At 37.0% G+C, this 18,267-nt stretch overlaps 1 protein-coding gene across 10 annotated transcripts in view; it reads left to right on the top strand.

Annotated features, from left to right (window-relative positions):
- The first annotated feature begins 2,222 nt into the window (after positions 1–2,222).
- Positions 2,223–18,267, top strand: part of ZNF518A (zinc finger protein 518A) — a 65,189-nt gene continuing 49,144 nt past the window's right edge. For 7 of the 10 annotated variants that reach the window (XR_009522409.1, XR_009522410.1, XM_069541524.1 and 4 more), the window contains exons 1-4: positions 2,223–2,322; positions 4,827–4,912; positions 11,131–11,219; positions 17,808–17,955. Coding sequence is in view for 1 of the 10 variants with exons in the window: in XM_069541524.1 (XP_069397625.1) it covers positions 11,183–11,219; positions 17,808–17,955 (185 nt within the window). In the remaining 9 variants the exon portion in view is untranslated. The other 3 variants (XM_060034391.1, XM_060034393.1, XM_060034392.1) reach the window with 3 other exon arrangements.

Here is an 18,267-nt window from a genome sequence, read left to right as displayed (position 1 = left end):
GTTTCTGGCACATAAACAGTGTTCAAGAAAATGTCTGCTGAATAAATATTGAATAACAAACATTGCAGAGGCCATTGGGAAGGATGATACTTGAAGCTCATGTTCAACTAACACTTGTTTGATAAACTGAAGAGAGTAATCAACCTATAATTTCTTAACCAAGAAGTGTGAGCACTTTAAGCTAGATCACCCAGGCTCTTGGTATCTCTATTTTTCCAATTCTGGTTACACTTGATTATATTTTTGGAGGTAGGGCGTGTGGACTTGAGAGATCAGCAAAAAGGAGACAGCCATTTAAAGAGAATTGTTCTCCAAATTAATATCATTTAATTCTTTAATTATGGTTGTAACAGTTATCATTTTTATAATGCTTATGATATACAAGCTACAACTAAAAGCGTGCTTACATTTTTGTAAATGCATATATAAGCTTGTTATAACTTTATTGTGGTATGATGTTATCTATGATTCGAAGGTGTGAATCCCTAGAGTGACATGTAATTTCCACTTATATGTTAACTATTTTTGTGAAGTATAGAATAATCCAGACTCCTTTCTTAAGCTATGTTTCAATATCCTCTTCTTTGTATTCTTTCTCGCTCTTTCTTTTAACCATCGTCTTTCCTTCCTTGTGTTTCATTCCCTTTTATGTGCTAACCTTAATGTTCTAAAAAGAGGGCAAGAGAGTGGATGGAGGTTGTGTGATACAGATGGAGGAAGAAAAGAGGGAAGAGACAAGTTTGGGGCCGATATAAACGTACAATCTAATTCTTTCATAACATATGCAGGTTTGCAAGATTTTTTAGGTGAATGTATAATGCAAGGGTGAAGTTGTATGTACTGCAGAGAAAAGGGGTGAAATTTCTTAATGTGAAAAACAAAAAACAAAAATTATATCAAAACACAAAATAACTGTTCATGTTCCCAATTATCATCATCTTTTTTGCTATTAAAAAAAATCCTACTTCTCTTTCCTCTGTGATGTATGTGCATGTCTGACTTGCATGGAAATAAAGACGGGAGAGAGGAGGAGGATGTTTAATGCAAAATAAAATCCATTTTGTAAACATGTTCTTCATTCCATATTGGCATTCCTTTAGGTGTTTATGTAAGATTTCTCCTTGTGTGTTTTATACAGGCATACGAGTACAAGATATATGAACACACCTAATGTGTACTACCCCTCATTTCCTTTTTTTGAACTATGTAGACCAGTAGACAGTGATAAGAAAATTCCTTAAAGACAGAGTGAGGATTCCACAGATTACATTTTTATTAAAGGATGCAGAAAATCGTGTGTATGGTTACATGTCAACATTTTCAAATCATACTCTAAGACAGTGAAAAATGTTTAACATTTTAAAAGTTTTTTTTTTCAATCACAAACGGCATATATACTTCCTAAGAACATATGGAACATAAAAAATAGAAGACAAAAATTCTATCTCACTGCCCCTTTTAATATTTTGGCATATCCCTCCCCTCCAGTCACGTTATTTTTTTCATTTAAAAAAAAGTTGCCACCATAACAACCCCCACCCCCTCCCAAGGAAGGTTAATTTATGTAAAAAAGTGAGGTCAATTAATAGATTTCATTTCAGAAATCCGCTAAAGGATGGAAGAGCCATACTGGCCCCTGGCGCAAACCTAATCATATTAATTGACCTCTTTGTCAGCCCTGTGTGTAGTGTTGGAAAAGATTCCTTTGATGGGGATGAGAGCCTCCCTTGTTGAACGATGGTTTTCAGATCAATTATTAAATATGTACATGTTTGGAGTTCAATATGTCTTCCAGCGCTGCTTGTGGCAGCTTCCTTCGTTGACATGGGCTGCAATGGCTGCTAAACCCTGCCATGTCAAAAGGAAGGAGTGGGGGAGACGCCATTTGCAAAGCCGGAAATGATTAAAATCTCAGGGTTGAGACCATTCCCAGTCAAGCAAGGGTTTGCCAAGAGCACAGTTCCTGCTTCTGATGTCTTCTCTGAAGAGCATAGAATGGAGGTGTGTCTCTCATTCCATTGAAAGTAGGCTCTCTCCAGCTGCTGGTGAGCCAAGGGGGGGAGCGAGCCACTGCCGTGTCAGGCACCCGTGAAGCGCGCTAAACGAGAGGTCAGCAGCGAGCCCAGCTCCGTGGCCTAGACTCACCAGGGTGGGGCGAGGACCCTGCCGGCCTCCGTCCTCTTCCGCTCGCCTCAGGTGCGGCACGAATCCCTCCGCCTCAGCGAGCGCTCCCGGTAGTGCTGCGATCGGCTTTTCGGCAATACCCGGATGGAAGCATAATGGCCGCCATCAGGGACTCGCAGGCAATGGGGACCACGACAGGTATTCCCCGTGAGCGGGGCCGCCCAGACCTGTTAGGATGCCGGGACTTATAGAGAGCCAGCCAGGGAGCAAAGGGCGAGTTTGTGGGGGCTGGAGGACCCCCCGAACCCTCTCAGGGTTCCGCCTCTCGTGATAGGAAGCGTCTGTTAAATAGTCCCGGCCATTCAGCGCTTCCGCCTAACTTGTCGCAAAGTTTTTCTAGAGAAGTCGGTCCTTTTTCTAGGCGCTCCTAGGCTGCCAGAGCTAACCTTCAGTCCTTTAGCCTGGGCTTGCTTTACGTCGAGGCTTTTTGAACTCCGCACTCTCCCACAGTCCAGGAACGGGAGCGGGAGCGCGGCACAGTGTGCCTCCGCGAGCCCGAGGGGCAGCCGAGCCCCGGAGGAAGGGGCGGATCGGGCGCGGTGTTTGGGACGGAGCGGGGCGCGCGGCGCTCGAAGCACCCACTCGGCGCGTACCGGGGCTGGTGGAGACTGCTTGGGCACCCCTCAGACCGCACCCCTCGAGCTGTAGGTTCGCAGGTCCACGGCACCCCGACTCGACGGCGTCCCCATTGTGGGTTCAGTCTGTGGTCTTTGGAGGTCTTTTTGTTGTTGCAGATATGCTCAAGTCTCTGGCGCGCGCGCCCTCCTCCAGAGTTGGCCAAGGGCGCTCTTCCGTGCAGACCCCAACCACACCCAGTGGCAGATGGATTTCTTTGTAACTGGCTTTCTTACTTGTAGGGTCCATTTTGAGTCTGTTCTTAACATGATGTCCTTATTGTCAAGTAGTAGACAGTCTCTTCCTAGATGGCTATGGTAATTGAAAATATATAGGATGAATGTATGTAAGGTAAAATGTTATAGCTCTTAAGTAGACCAATGAAACAAATACGGTAGCTTTAACGTTCTGAATGCAAAAGTCCAGGTTCAGTTTTCTTTTTAGGTTTAAATTTGGGGGCGTTTAGTGTTTGTGAACAATTTTAGCGAAAACATTCGTTGGGTATGTTTGGATATCAAAACTTAAAAAAACACTAGAAAAGTAAAATAAGTCAATGTTTAAAGAATACATAATAGTGTTGAACTCTGAGCGGTTGTCATGATGATGAAACATACCACCAAACTGTACATCAGGGTGGGAATTTCGTTAACTTTGAACGTCTATGTGTTAGGCCTAGTTTACTGAAATGGTTGAATTGTTTTTCATGCAGGAAGGGATCTGATTTGAGTGTACTGTAAAGTTATTGTACTCAAGTTGAACAGATAGAAATCACTTAAATGGATTCTGTGAAGTACCCTAACATTTTTCAGAGTTTAACTGCAAGTCAATAGAAATGGGTTCATTATCTTTCAGCAAAACTGAATTTTCCTGAAATTCATTAAGACATTGCATTGTATTAACTTTTTTCAGGGTGTTAGCACTTCATGAGGACGGTAAGCATAGTAGACCATGTTGATTTTTGTTAAAATTCTCATAAATAAGATGAATCCTAGATCTAGAAAATTAACAAAAGGGTGGGGAGGGAGAAAAATGTAGGTATCTAACACCTGTTCTGCACATCCAAATATTTCCTTGTTGTTGCCACGAAAAGTAAGTACAAGTATCAATTCAAAACGTTTTATGTCTGTTATTTGGGAAGGATAAAAGGACAGCAACCACAGTGAATATCTACTTTGCACATTGATAATGTATGAACTTTTAAATGCTTGCGATTTTTATCATCACACTTCAGATCTTCTCCTATCCTGTCTGGTAATAGTGTAGTCTGTTGTGATCCCAAAGTTTTTATATCTTGAAACATTCCAGAGGGGATATATTTTAGCATAACTCTACAGTTTGACTTTAAAATATACTTTAAACATGCTCTTTTAATATATTTTTATTGTTTACTTTCCTGTTTATTTTTGTTAAGGCATTGTGTACTGTAGATCACCTAATACAGCTTTTTTTTTTTTTTTAAAGATAAAAGACTTGGATCTTGCCCAGTTTCCTTCAGTTACTCTACTAAAAGTTTTTTGGCAAAGCACTATAAGCAAAAGAAAAGAGTTAAAGTTGGAAGTATTCTTAGTTATCTTATATCAGATGTGTAGGCTATGAGTATTTCGGTTCTATATGGGGTATTGGCTTCACATGGTGAGCAGTTTTCATGGAACCATAGATATCAGAAGTGAGTATTAAGAGGTAGCATTATCATGGTAGGATATCTAGGTTGGAATCAGATCCAGATTCTAGTTCTAGCTTTGTGAATTTAGACAAGACTCATTTTCCTTATCATGTAATAAATGAAGATATTGAATTAGATTGATTCTAAGCTCCCTTCTAAGCTTTGAGTTTTGTGACTTGTAAATTGATGACATGTTATCACTGGGTGTCAATGATAGGTTATTTGTCTTAAGTGCAGAGAGATTTTTTTCTTCTAAATTTATACACATACATTGACTATGAAGCATAACTGAATCAAAAGTTTAAAAACATTTTATTGACAGTTTTTGCAGTCAAAGTTTTAAAATTTTGGTCTTCATTTCCAGATATCATCTCTTCTTTTGATCACTGCTCCTGATTGTGGCTTTGTCCAAGCATTAAATTGTGTGCCTTTTGTTCCTTGAAGAAAGAGGTATGGTGAAGATTGAAGTACTATAGTACATAGTCTATTAAGTAGTAAGTTAATATGTTTTAATATTGGGCAAAATGGAATAGTTACCTATATATGAATTTCCGTAAGTTATAGTTTTACTTTTGGCCTAAATAAAATACATGTGGGTTTTCATTTTAATGGAAGCAAAAAAAGTAGTTTTTTGTTTCATAGTTTATGTTTCAACATTGCATTAGAAATCTAAAGATGATTTTAACTGTATCATCCTTCTAAGTATAAAGATGACATTAAGGGCTCCTAGGTAATGGATGATGGAGATAAATACGGTAGGAAGATGTTTTGAAGCTGTATAAATGGCCAGAAGAGTGTTTCTGTTTTGCTCTAGTAAGTGCAAAGTAATGCACCTAAATAAAAATTATCTAATGTATATTTGTATTGTGATTAATGATATCTGCATTGTGAGACAGAAAAGGGACTTAGGAATCACTATAGAAGTTATGACTGGTTTCCTGGAAACAGTCGTCTGAATATCCTGGTTTGGACAAAAAGAAGGAAAAATGCCTGCCAACAAATCCATGGTGTTATAATAAGGAAGGCTTTGCACTCAGTGGAAAATACTTTACCCTTGTACGAAAACGTGGCATATTTATCCTTGAAACACAAGTGCCTCTTGCTGTTTGTGTTGGATAGATTTGGGGATATCACAGTATCATATAATTCCCCTCACCAAATGTATACCCATAAGTAGAACCCTAAGTTAGGAATAAGATTGTGTATGTAACTACTAAAATAATTTAAGTAGACTATACCAACTTAAATTATTACTTTAGTAATTGTAACCATGTTCTGTGAACTTTACTAGCAGATGGATTTTTTTTTTTCAGGCCATTTTTCACAAAGGTACAAATTATTTTATTAAAAGTTAAGGTAATATAACAACTACAGTAAGAGAGCAACAAAGCTAAGTTGAGATACCAGGTTATCATTTATGTTCATTTACATGTGTCATTTCTTCGTATATAACATTTGTTTGATCTCTTACCGTGAGATTCACATGGGTACTGTGTTGCTACTTAACAGAGAAAGTAAATGCTGAGTGCTAAGAGTTTTCTTTGCTAAGTTTGAGCCAAACTACTCAAAAAAAGTAACATGGTGAACAATGAAAGCTTCACGTGTAACGAAGTAAATAAGAGACTGCTGTATGGTAACAGATCAAAATGATTTGGATTATCTGAGCTTAAAAATTATAATCAAAATCTGACTAAAATTTTAAAATCATGATTGGTGTGACTGCATGAAACCAGTGTCAGAATATTGGAATGCAGGTGCATGACTTGAAGCTTAGGAAAATTAAGTGGGTTTCATATGGGTCTCATTTCAAAAAGTGGTAATAGCTGAAAACAAATATTGGCTTTATAGGAAGTCAAATAATTTCAAAATATGGTAAAGTCATCACCAATTCCTAATTAAAATTGAGTTGTTGGAGGTTGTGGCTGGTAGAAGACGTATATATATGTGTGTACGCATATTGTTTTCGTCAACCCAGTATCTCTTGGTTTGGGGAACCATCCTTCCCCTGTTATGAGTGGTTGGTGTCTTGTCTTATGAATCAGTGTTAATAACGCAAGCCCAGTCGTCCCTGTTGCAACAGTGATTGCCCATTACTCAAGCAGAGCCAATCAGAATCCTTTGAAATGGATATATGAATGCTGGGAGAAAGATGCTCCCTTTTCTCTAATGTTGTTAATCTGGGAGGATGCTAGTGACATTCTTTCCTATGTGTATGAGAACCGCATTTGTAGTAGGTGAAAGTGAAGCCATATAGATGGGAGATAGATGGAGGTAGAGTACCACTTTTAGTCCCAGGAGCCATGGTATGAGGTATCTATGGGGTTTTTTTGATTCTGTCTGCTACCCTGGTGTCCTTTCCAGTCCCTTGGCCCAAAATTCTGCATATAAGTTAGTTTGAATTGAATTGTAGCAGAAAACCTCCTGATGAATATATGGCCTTTATGAATTTAAGATCTATAGCTTCAAGTTGATCATTCACGTCCATACATAATTTGCCCTTTCCCTCTGCCTTATAAAAGATACCTTTTATTCATGCATGCATGCATGCATTCATTCATTATACATGTATTTAGTCCTTCATTCAATCTACAAATATTTATCGGATACATAGTAGTATGTACAAGTATGTGCACCTGCCTGGGTAGTCAAGGTTTGTACATACTTGGCTGAGTGGATGGTGGACTTTTTCTAATACAGCACATTTTTATATACTTAGGTTACACAGATCAACAAGCATGTGTTGAGAATAATCTGTGGTGTACTTAGCTTTTTAGTAATATATAAGAATAAGAGGAGCTCTTTGCTTTCAAAGTGCTTATAGTTTAGTTAAGTAATCCAGATTAATATACATGAAACATAATACAAATGGCTAAAAAGGTTAAATGAATGCACAGTCATATGGGTTGTAAGTCTGAGTTCTGATAGGGAGGAAATTAGTGAGGGCTGGCCCAGTCTAGAAAGGTTTCTTGAAAGGAGATATAACTTCAAATGGATTTTGACTTATGAATTGGGTTTTGATAGGCATAAAGAATAATTGAAGAATGGATGGAGTTGAAAATGATTAAGTGCTCATCCAAGATTGGGAAGAGACTGGTTTGACAATAACAATTTGTATTTTGGGGGAATGAGAGGTAATGGGAAATAAGGTTGGCTGTTTTAGGTAAATCTATGTGTGAGGTATTTGGAAAGCCAGGCAGAAATTTTGCTTCTTTCTAGTAAGGTGGAGCTTTCTTTGAGTAAAATGTTTGTATTTCTTTCAGTGTGATACCATTTTTGTGATGCTAAGATATAAAATAAGTGTATTCAAGTGGTGTATATTTATTTGTCATGGAAAAGATCTTGTTGCTAATAACCATCCACCTTGAAAATTAAAAAAAAAAAAGTAATTAACCTGCGATGCTGTTCTGTGTTTTATATGTAGTTTCTTCTTACCTCGTTCTTTTTGAGAGCTCCCTTAGTACAGTGGCGAAACCATACCTCCTCTGTAGAGATAAAGCCAGTTCAAAACTAATATAGCGATAGTTATAAAAACATTTGAAAAGAGATAAGGAGTGAAATTAAAGTAATGTTTGATTACTCATAGAATATTTGTTTAGAGCTCCAGGTATTAGGAATGATGTATAGGTTAATGTGTCATTCTCACTAAATGCTGTTGTTTCCTAGGTCTTTGTTTATCTTCTTTCTTCTTTGTTTATCTTCTTCTCTTTTTCTTCTTTCTTCTTTGTTTCTTCTTTTCTATCTGGTCCTCAGCTCAAAGAGTTAACAGAGATTCCAATATACCAGGGTTGGCAAACTTTTGCTATAAATGGCCAGGTAGTATATATTTTAGGCTTTGTGGACATATGGTTTCTATTGTACCTATCAGGTGCTGTGTAACACCAAAGCAGCCATAAACAATATGTAAATGAATGAATGTGGCTGTGTTCCAATGAAACTTAATTTACAAAAATAGGCAGCAGGCCAGAATTGGCTGTTGGCTGTAGTTTGCCAACCCCTGTCGTAGACTTAAATGAGGCATTTCTGTCCACAACCTCTCACAATAACATCTACCCACCTGCTGATGTCCTTTTCTTTCTCTTCAGTAACTACAGGTGAATTATCTTTGTTCTTTTCTAAGTTCAACTCTTCCATTTGTTCACTAGATTGCATCTCTTCTCACTTACTAAAGGACATTGCCTGCATTTCTTTTCTTTCTCTCTTCCATCACTAATTTTAACATTTTTACTGGATCATTTTTATGAGCATACAATCATACTATAATTTCTTCTACCTTTAAAAAACAAACAAATCAAAAAACTCCAACTCCTCTATTTCTTGGTCCTTTGTAGTAAAATTCCTTGAAACAGTTGTCTGTATTACACCTCTATGTCTCTTCCCATTTTCTCTTAAATTCATGTTTGTGAGCCACTGAAACCATTCTAATCAGTGTCACCAGCACTCTTGACATTAAGTCCAGGGGTCATTTCTCAGTCTTCATCTTATTTGACAGAGTTGATCATTATGATTCTGGAACCACTTTCTTCACTTTGCTTTGAGGGTACCACTCTCCTAATTTACCTTCATTCTCACTGCTCATTCCTTTCAGCCACACCAGCTCTTCTCTTCTTTATCCTCTAAATGTTAGGGTATCTTAAGGCTCACGCCTTGGACTTCTCTCTTTTTTTACTTACCCCTTTCATTCAGTTCTATATACAAAAATACATACACATATATATACACAGACTAATAACTCCCCAAATTTTATCTTAACACCTAGACCTCTGTATTTTGTATTCGGTTACACATTCCATGTTTCCATTTGGATGTCAACTGGATATCTCCAATTCTACATGACCAAAACCAAATTCTTGATATCCTTTCCAAACCTACTACTCCCACACTATCTTTTCTTAGTAAAGAGCAACGCATTTCTTCCAGTTGGTGAGGTCAGAACTTTCAGAGTTATCCTTGATGTGTTTCTTTCTCTCATAGACCAAATTTAGTCTGTCAGCAAATCCTATAGGCTCTATCTTTAAAATATATTCAAAGTCTGACCATGCATTATTGTCTCTACCAAGCCACCATCTCTTACCTGGGTAATTGTCGTATAATAGTCTCCAAAGTGGTCTCCTTGCTTCCATTTTTACCTCCCTCTCAAATACTGGGTTCTTAACATAGCAGCCAAAGTGATCTTTTCAAAAAACGATTCAGCTCATGTTATTTCTCTACCCGAAATGCTCCAGCAGCTCTCCTCATTACTTCTTTGATTTCATCTTCTCCGGCTGCTTTCCCTCTGGTGCTTTCTGTTCCCATCATACTGACCAACTTCTTGCTGTTCACCGGACATGTTAGGCACACTCCACACTCAGGGTGTTGGCACTTACTCTTTCTTTTCTTTTCTTGGAATGCTGCTTGTCTGCCTCAGCTCCTTAAGATCTTAGCTCAAAACAGACAATTTCAAGTGAGGTCTCCCTGACTTTGTATTTAAAATTAGAACTCTGGTTCTGCCTTTCCTTCTCTACTTTGTTTTTCTCCACAGCATTTGTCACCTTTGACTATATTATATAATTTACTTGTGTTGATATTATCTAAATAACCAGTAGAGTGTTAGCTCCATGAGGGGAGGGATTTTTGTCTGTTTCATTCACTGCTGTATTCCCAAGGTTTAGAACAAAGGCCGGCACATATTTGGTGCTAGCTACAAGGCCAGCACTGTGCCAGATGCTGGTGGTATAGCAAAGAACGTGACAGGTGTGGTCCATGTGTTTATGTGCTTTTATTCTAGTGGTAGAGACAGATAGAAAATAAATTGACAAATAAATAAAATATTGCCAGAGGGGAAAATGTTATAGAAAAAGAAATACAAGGGGCTAAAATAGGGAACAATTTTTTTTGTTTGAGGAGGGAATGGCTTATAGGTTGGGGAAAGCCTCTCTGAGATGGTGACATTTGAGCTGCCTAAAAGATAAGAAGGATCTAACCATTTGAGGAATGGGAGAGAGAATATTTCAAGCAGGGAGTAGCAGGTGCAAAGGCCTGAGATAAGAAAGATAGGAAGGGAGTATCGAGGAACTGAGAGTCTATATATGGTAGCTTATCTGGAGTATATTTACAGATGGGAAGAGTGGCATGAGATGAAGTTGAAGAGTGAAGTCCAGGACCAGATGTCACTGTTTCTTGCAGGCCTTGGCCAAGAGATTAAATTTTGCTTGCTAAGTGCTTTGGGAAGCCCCTGAGGAGTTCTAAGCAGAGAATACTGTAACCTGTTTTATATTAAGAAGATCACTTTTGCTTCTGTGTGGAGAATGGATTCAGAGAAGGGTTGGTGGGCAGGGGAAAGCATGAATGCCAGTTAGGAAGACTATTATTTTAATCCAAGTTAGAGATGACAGTGGACTAAGATGATGCCAGTGGGGATGGAGAGACGAAAATAAAAGAATAAATGAATTAAGAATTTGTTAGGTCCCTGTGTGCCCAGTCTTCTTGGTTTTTGAGAGGGATAAATGAGAAATACAAAATAGAACTTATTTTTAAGATGCTTATAAGTTATCTTGGGAGGTAAAACTTAAAAATGAAATGATGTATCGATAAAAGTGTAATAAAGTGATGCGCAATGGCTATCCTTGAAATGAATATTCAGAGAAGGGGGGAAATTAGTGTGTATTGCAGAATGTTTCATGTCCCTACAGGAAGTAGAATTAGAAAAGAAGTTTGACCAGAATTGAATTAAGAGAAAGAGGGATGACAAGCCTGGTGAAAGGAAACAGTATGAACAAAGGTAAATATAGGTGTATATATTGGGGAGCAGAAAGCATCTTATGTGTTGGGCTGTGTGTGTGTGTACAGTGAGCAGTTACAGTTTCAGAGAGTAAAAAGAAGATTCATCTGAGTCAGGAACTGCTTCTGTATTTTAATTTTTATTTTAAACTCCTTCATAATTGTATACCAGTGTCACAAATCTACCTGAATGGTATGTGGCTTACATGTACACTAGCATTTTGAATATTTCTATATCTGTACTTGATCACATTTGCATACTTAACTTTTTATTTCTCTTTTTTGTGGTAAGTTAGGTCATTAGACCACAATGATTTGAAGGGAGCTGACTTTCAATATAAATCTCTACAATATTTATTTTTTACTTTTTTAAAATAAGATAGGTGTCAGCTTCTGGGGTAAACTTTTTGAAAACTTAAAACAGCTACAAAAAGAGTAAGCCCAAAATGTTCCAAGTCATGAAAAGATAATAGTTTATTTTGAGGACATTAAAATAGGTTCTGTTAGTTTCTACTAACACAACATTGTAAAACAACTATACCCCAATTAAAAAATAAAATAAAATAAAATAGGTTCTGCTTTGAAAATAAGAGTTTTAGTATTTTGTGTATTCTAGGTTCCTTTTAGGCAGAACTTTATGTTTTTCAGCAAGCTCTTCCTGCTGCATGCTGCTTTGTTCTGTCTCCAATTGTATGTTTATATGATTGTTTTGCATTCAGTTATCTCTGCAGAGAAAAATTCAATAACTCAAGGAATGCAGTAGTTATAAAAAATAATGACTAATCAGTTTTCTTAACTGTGTATGGACAATTAATGTGACAAGTTAGGTTACAGAGGTACATGCTGAGTCACAAATAGGGCTAAACTAAGAGTTTTTTTAGTTCTTTGTTTAATGTTTGAGCAACTAGAACGTTGTGAGTTAGCACATAGATTCTTTTTATACCTTTTCACTAAAGCTGAACACTGTAGAATGTTTTTGCTTTTTAAAGCAAAACAAAACTCTGTTGTAGAAAGCAAAAAAAACTCTCCAGGAATGGCACTTTTTGATTCACTCTAAGTCTCTATCCTTGGCATTTTATTCTGGGAATCATCTTTTAAAAACTTTCTCTGTACCTACTGTGTGATTCCTAACATATGCTAACACTGCCAGTTCTCTGGTTCCTCACTTTTTTGTTTGGATTGTCACTTAGTCCTCTTAGTTTTCTCACTTCTATTTTTACTCTCTTTCTCCAATATATCTTGCTGTCTAGTAGCATTCTAATACTATTTCTAAAGTACTGCTTTCATAACTCTCTGCTCATAAAGTAATATGGATGGCTCCTTGTTACCTTTCATTTCAAGTTCAAATTTGTCCTTTGTAGTCTTCTTTTTTTTTTTTTTTTTTTGCGGTACGCGGGCCTCTCACTGTTGTGGCCTCTCCCGTTGCAGAGCACAGGCTCCGGATGCACAGGCTCAGCGGCCATGGCTCACGGGCCCAGCCGCTCTGCGGCATGTGGGATCTTCCCGGACCGGGGCACGAAGCCGCGTCCCCTGCATCGGCAGGCGGACTCTCAACCACTGCGCCACTAGGGAAGCCCGCCTCTGTAGTCTTCTTACTTAACCTTGCCATTCTGTCTGTGATCTAGATCCTGCAGTTCTTCTAATATTTCTTTTTTTCTAGTCTAGATAACCTTTCCTCATTTCTTACATGTTTAAGTCGTTTAACTCTTTAAAGGATCATCACAAAACCTTCCTTTCTGTGAAATAAACACAGTCAACATTGATCTATTAACTTAATGTCAGCGATGCAGACGTAGAGAACAGACATGTGGACACAGGGAGGGAAGGGAAGGGTGGGATGAATTGGGAGATTAGATTTGACATAAATACACTACCATGTGTAAAATAGATAGCTAGTGGGAACCTGTGGTATAGCACAGGCAGCTCAGCTGGGTGCTCTGTGATGACCTAGCTGGGTGGGATGGGGAATGGGAGGGAGGTCCAAGAGTGAGGGGATATATGTATACATATAGCTGATTCACTTCCTTGTACAGCAGAAATTAACAAAACATTGTAAAGCAATTATACTCCAATTAAAAAAAACAAAAAGAAAGAAACTTTGGTTACAAGTAATAAAACTAGCTTAAGCTAGTTTAAGCTAATGTTAGCTGAAAAGGGGGAATTATGTTAAGGATACAGAATTTCCTAGAATTCAAGGGCAGGAATATACAGGCAGGCCTCAGTAAAGACTTGTGGTAGTGACATTGCCTTCTTGGTTTCAGTCAAGGTTCTTATGAGATCTGATGATTCTTTCCCTGTTGTTTTGGTTTGTTTGTTTTTTTGTTTTTGTTTTATTTTATTTTGTTTTTGCTGTGCCATGCTGTCATTCCTTTAAAATAAATTAACCTGTTATCAGTAGTTTGAAGGATATCATAAATTTGTCTATGTACAAACATGTACTCATAGGATCTTTGCTTCTGACATAAAAACAAGGCTCTTTCCTGCTAATTTAAAAATATATTACATGCCTTAGTCTGCAACTTCCTTTTTTGAAAACTAAAAAAATTTCACAATAAATATCTTTCCAAGGCAATTCAATACATATACCTCTTTCTTTATATTGTTTTCATGTGGATATTCCATAATTTACTTAATCATTTTCCTATTCGTGGACATTTAAGTGCTACTGATACATATCTCTATGTTGTGCTTTTATTTCTGTAGGATAGATTGTTAAAAGTAAGGTTTATGGAGGTATACTTAGAAAATGTGAAGGAAATTGCTTTTTTTTTTTCAAGGAAAACATAAATTGCCAAAAGTGATTTAAGCAGTAGAAAACCTAAAGATCCCAGAAACCGTAGAAGAACTTACAAAGATTGTAAGTCTAAAATTTAAAGAGGTACCAGACCCATATGGTGTGTTGGTGCAGTCTGTGTAATTTTAAAGAGCAGGCAAGTCTCATGTTCAGTGAACTGTTCAAGAGCAGATTAAATGATGGAAGGTACCCCAGTTCATTTTACAAATTCTTCATAATACCAATACCAAAACTTAATGAGAACACTAGAAAAGAAAATAAGAATAAATACAATTTTGTCAGATCAAAGCCAGTACTTTATTAAAGAATTATATGCTTAACTACTGCAAAAACAGTTCAACATTATACTTGCTATTTATTTCTTTATATAGTGTATAGAAAAAAAAAGTCAAATTTAGATTGATGTTACAATTTTTATTCTTTCTTTTAACAATGTACCAAGATCAGAAATCGTATTATTAGTTGAATACTATTTGTTTTCTGTATAAAATACATACAACTTTTTATTTGTTTAACAGCAGTGCATACATAACTGCTATTCTGGTGGTGCCAACTCTCTTTTTACTTACTTTTTAAATAACCTCATGGCTTTCAAATTAATTGTTAAATTAAAAAATTTCTCTTCATAGCATGAATTTATGAGGTATAGTGACATCTAATAGCATAGTTCTTCATTCTCTGAGTATTATGTTTGCCATTAGCTTTGTAGCTGTTACAGTGTAATTGGGTACCTGTGTGTTGATAAGGGGAGGACAGCGTTGAATAATACCTATTTTGTTTTAATTTCTTGTCCACCTTTAGTGTCAACATTCTTCAATTTTGTACTGGTGTCAAGTTTACTATTTTGAGTTTGTTCAGGAAAAGCTTAGTTGGTTTACCACAAAGTCAGTTGCTTTGTTTGAGAATTACAAAAGTTTCATGGATTCATGCCACTTTTTTTGATAAAGCTTCATAATAGTGTGGTCTAGGGACAAAGAGATTGTCATTCTTGTTACATCCAAATGTAAGCTATTTGCTTGTGCTATGATAAGGAAGTATGCCAGTGTGGAGGTCATAGTAATCCAAGGATAACATTTTAAGAAACACTGACCTAAGGATAACCAGTAATCACTATAAACATTTTTTGTGTGTATGTTCTTGACTTCTTACTGAGAGTTTGTAGGGGACCATGTGTCTGTTTATCCATCTATTTTCTACCCATCTAATAGTTGAACAAATTAAATCCTAACATGTCTACTGTTTGAGTTCTGTTTTTTTCACTTAATGTGTCTTGGATCTCTTCTTGTTAATAAATGTGGGTTTACAATGTTGCTTTTAAAATTGAAGAATATTCCATTGAATAGAAATACCGTATTTATTGCTGGGCTTTTAGTTATTTTTAATTTTGTGATTTTGTAAACAGTGCTTCTGTGAACATCTGATTATTACCTTTAGGATAGATTTCTAGGAGTGAATTGGAAGTTAATGTACTTTCTCCCCCAGCATATATGTAGATGTAGATATGTTTATATTTATATTATTTTATAAAAATTATTATAATATTTATAATAAATACATATATTTTACAAACTGTTTTTTATGAAAGTTCTGTCAGCTTACATTCCCATCATTAGTATGTTGTAGTGCCTTTATTTCTAGAAAATGAAATTTTACAGGAAATCCATGCACAATGTTTATCGAACGAAAAATAAAATGATTTTTAGCATGGTAAAAAACAAAAAAGAAAATGAAATTTTAAAAAGAAAGCATGCAAAACAAGCCCAAATTTTTATTGTTGGATTCAACAGACATAAACTTAACACTGTGAAAGTGCTGTTACAGTTTCTAAATGCTTACTCAGTTTCTGTACAAATCTTGTCATGGACTGGTGACAAATGGTTCATGGATCATCAGCAAACCACATTTTTAGTAGCCCTGTTTTAGCCTAGGAGCCAACTGGGGCATGGCATGGGGTTTGTGTCTCATATGTATATGGTCATTTAATCCTCTTCTTTTTGGTGTGGTACCCACTTTCTCAGCTGTGTCTGGTATCCTGTATTTCAAAGATTCTGTTTTACTTTCTGCAGAGAATAACCTCCAGACTTCTGCTGTGGTTGGGGAACAGCAGTAACCTAGCTTGATGGAGTGGGGAAGAGAATCTTAGCATCTAACCAAAACTCAAGCAGCTTTCTCCAAAATTCTCTTTATCTTCCTCCTCCTTTCTTCTTCCCATTTCAGAGTGACTTGGTGCTGCCAGTTCCTAAGTCTTTTGAAGATTCAGAGTATAAAATGGGTTAGTTCTTAGTTTGCACTGTCTGCCTGGGATTGTTTTCTTGAGTCTGCAAGGTCATTTACTACTTATCTCCTTTCCAGTATCTAGAATTTTGTTGCTATTGTCACCTCTTCTGTTTCCCATCGTTAATTTTTCTGTAAGGGCTTCTTATATATTTGTCATTTTGCAGATGTTCCTATTCTCCAGTCTTTTCTGCTTTCTTAACTGTGTTTACAAAATATTTACATTTATTTCTCTTTTGTAGATGTTATTATTGACAGATATTTCTTTTATATCACATTATTTTTTTTAGTTCTTTTTTTTTCTGACTGAAATTTGGTTTTTGCTGAAGTATTAAAAATTTTCCTAGAAACAGTGCATATGTAGTATATTCTCTGAATCTTTGCATATCTAAAATTGTGTTTTTCCCTCCCATATGAGAGTTTTCCTGGGTATAGAATTAATTCTTGGGTTAATTATTTTCCCTCAGAACTCTATAAATGTTATTTCATTGTCTTCTAGTGTTTCGAATTGTGAGTAAAATGTCTGATTAATATTGATGTCTGATTAAAGTTGGTGCTGTGAATATCTTTTCAGGTAATTCCCATTCCACTCTTTTTTGGTAAAATTTCATTTTTATTTTTTAATTCAAACATTTTACTAGGATAAGTTTAGATACTGAGTTTTATATTTTCCCACTAATAATCTTGCCTGGCATTTTGGGGAGCCTTTGATTTTGAAAATTCAAGGCTTTAAAACAAAAAAAGCAACAACTCCATGTAATTTTTTTCTCCTGTTTTCAAAACCATTATTTCTCCCCCATCTACTTCGTTCTCCCTTTCATGGCAGTATGTGTTTTTTTTGTTTTTTTGTTTTTTTTTGCTGTGTGGGGGCCTCTCACTGTTGTGGCCTAGCCCGTTGCGGAGCACAGGCTCCGGACGCTCAGGCTCAGTGGCCATGGCTCACAAGCCCAGCCGCTCCGCGGCACGTGGGATCTTCCCGGATCGGGGCACGAACCCGTGTCCCCTGCATCGGCAGGCGGACTCTCAACCACTGCGCCACCAGGGAAGCCCGGCAGTATGTTTTATTTTTGTTTTTTGTTTTTCTCAGTATACTAGCTCAGGTCTTAGTGACATTGCCAATCACTACTTGATTTTTTTTTTTAAGCTTTCTCCGTTTTCCTCCAGTAACTTTCACTGTAGTTATTCATTTTCACTGCTGGTTGAGAGAATGGGTGAGAGGTTTCTCTGAGTGTTCAGATTATTTTCCCTTTTTTGAGCTGCTGCATCCAGTGATGTTTCTGCCTGCTTATCTTTTTTGATGGCATTGGGAGTTGAGATGTATTGTTGGAGAATAAACCAAGATTTTCGTAGTTGGTTAGATGAAGTGGAGAAAGTTAATGTAATTTTCTTCTGACAGCTTAGAGTTAGTAATTTACTTACATTGAGAAAAGGCAGCACTCTTAAACAGAACAAGATGGCCATGGATTTAGGAAGATGTATCTTTGTTCAGAAATGATGTCTTCTTTACATCTCTCCTGACAGCTGGTGCTAGCAACCCCCAACTGTGTCTGGTCTCTGGACCCAGCTCAAAGCCCTGGATTCATTCTCTTCCCATACCTCAGCCTGAGCCTTCTGTCACCCCAAAGGGCTTCACACAAGCTTCCTCTCAAGCCCTCACTTCTCTCACAAGGTATGTTTAGGAGAGGGAGTGGGTAGACTTGTTACTTTTTTACTTAGGGCGTAATAGATAGATACTCATTGAATATTGGTTGAATGAACGTCTCCTAGTGTGCTTCCTCTTTAAAAGTGGTGCTTTAAAAGTGCTGCTTGATCAGCATTTGTTTTCACTCTTCTCTCTCTGGACCTTTTCTTTCCAAACACCTTGTGGCATAGCTGTGGAATGTGTTTTAGTTTCTTGCCATTTTGTAGGATTTGTTTTAATTATATTTTTTGGTTTGTGTTTCAGTTGGGAGAGGGAGAAAATCAAATGGCTTGAGTTGCT

The sequence above is a fragment of the Delphinus delphis genome, chromosome 16 (assembly GCF_949987515.2).
Source record: "Delphinus delphis chromosome 16, mDelDel1.2, whole genome shotgun sequence".
Taxonomy (NCBI): Eukaryota; Metazoa; Chordata; class Mammalia; order Artiodactyla; family Delphinidae; genus Delphinus; species Delphinus delphis.
This window is presented reverse-complemented; position numbering and strand designations above follow the sequence as displayed.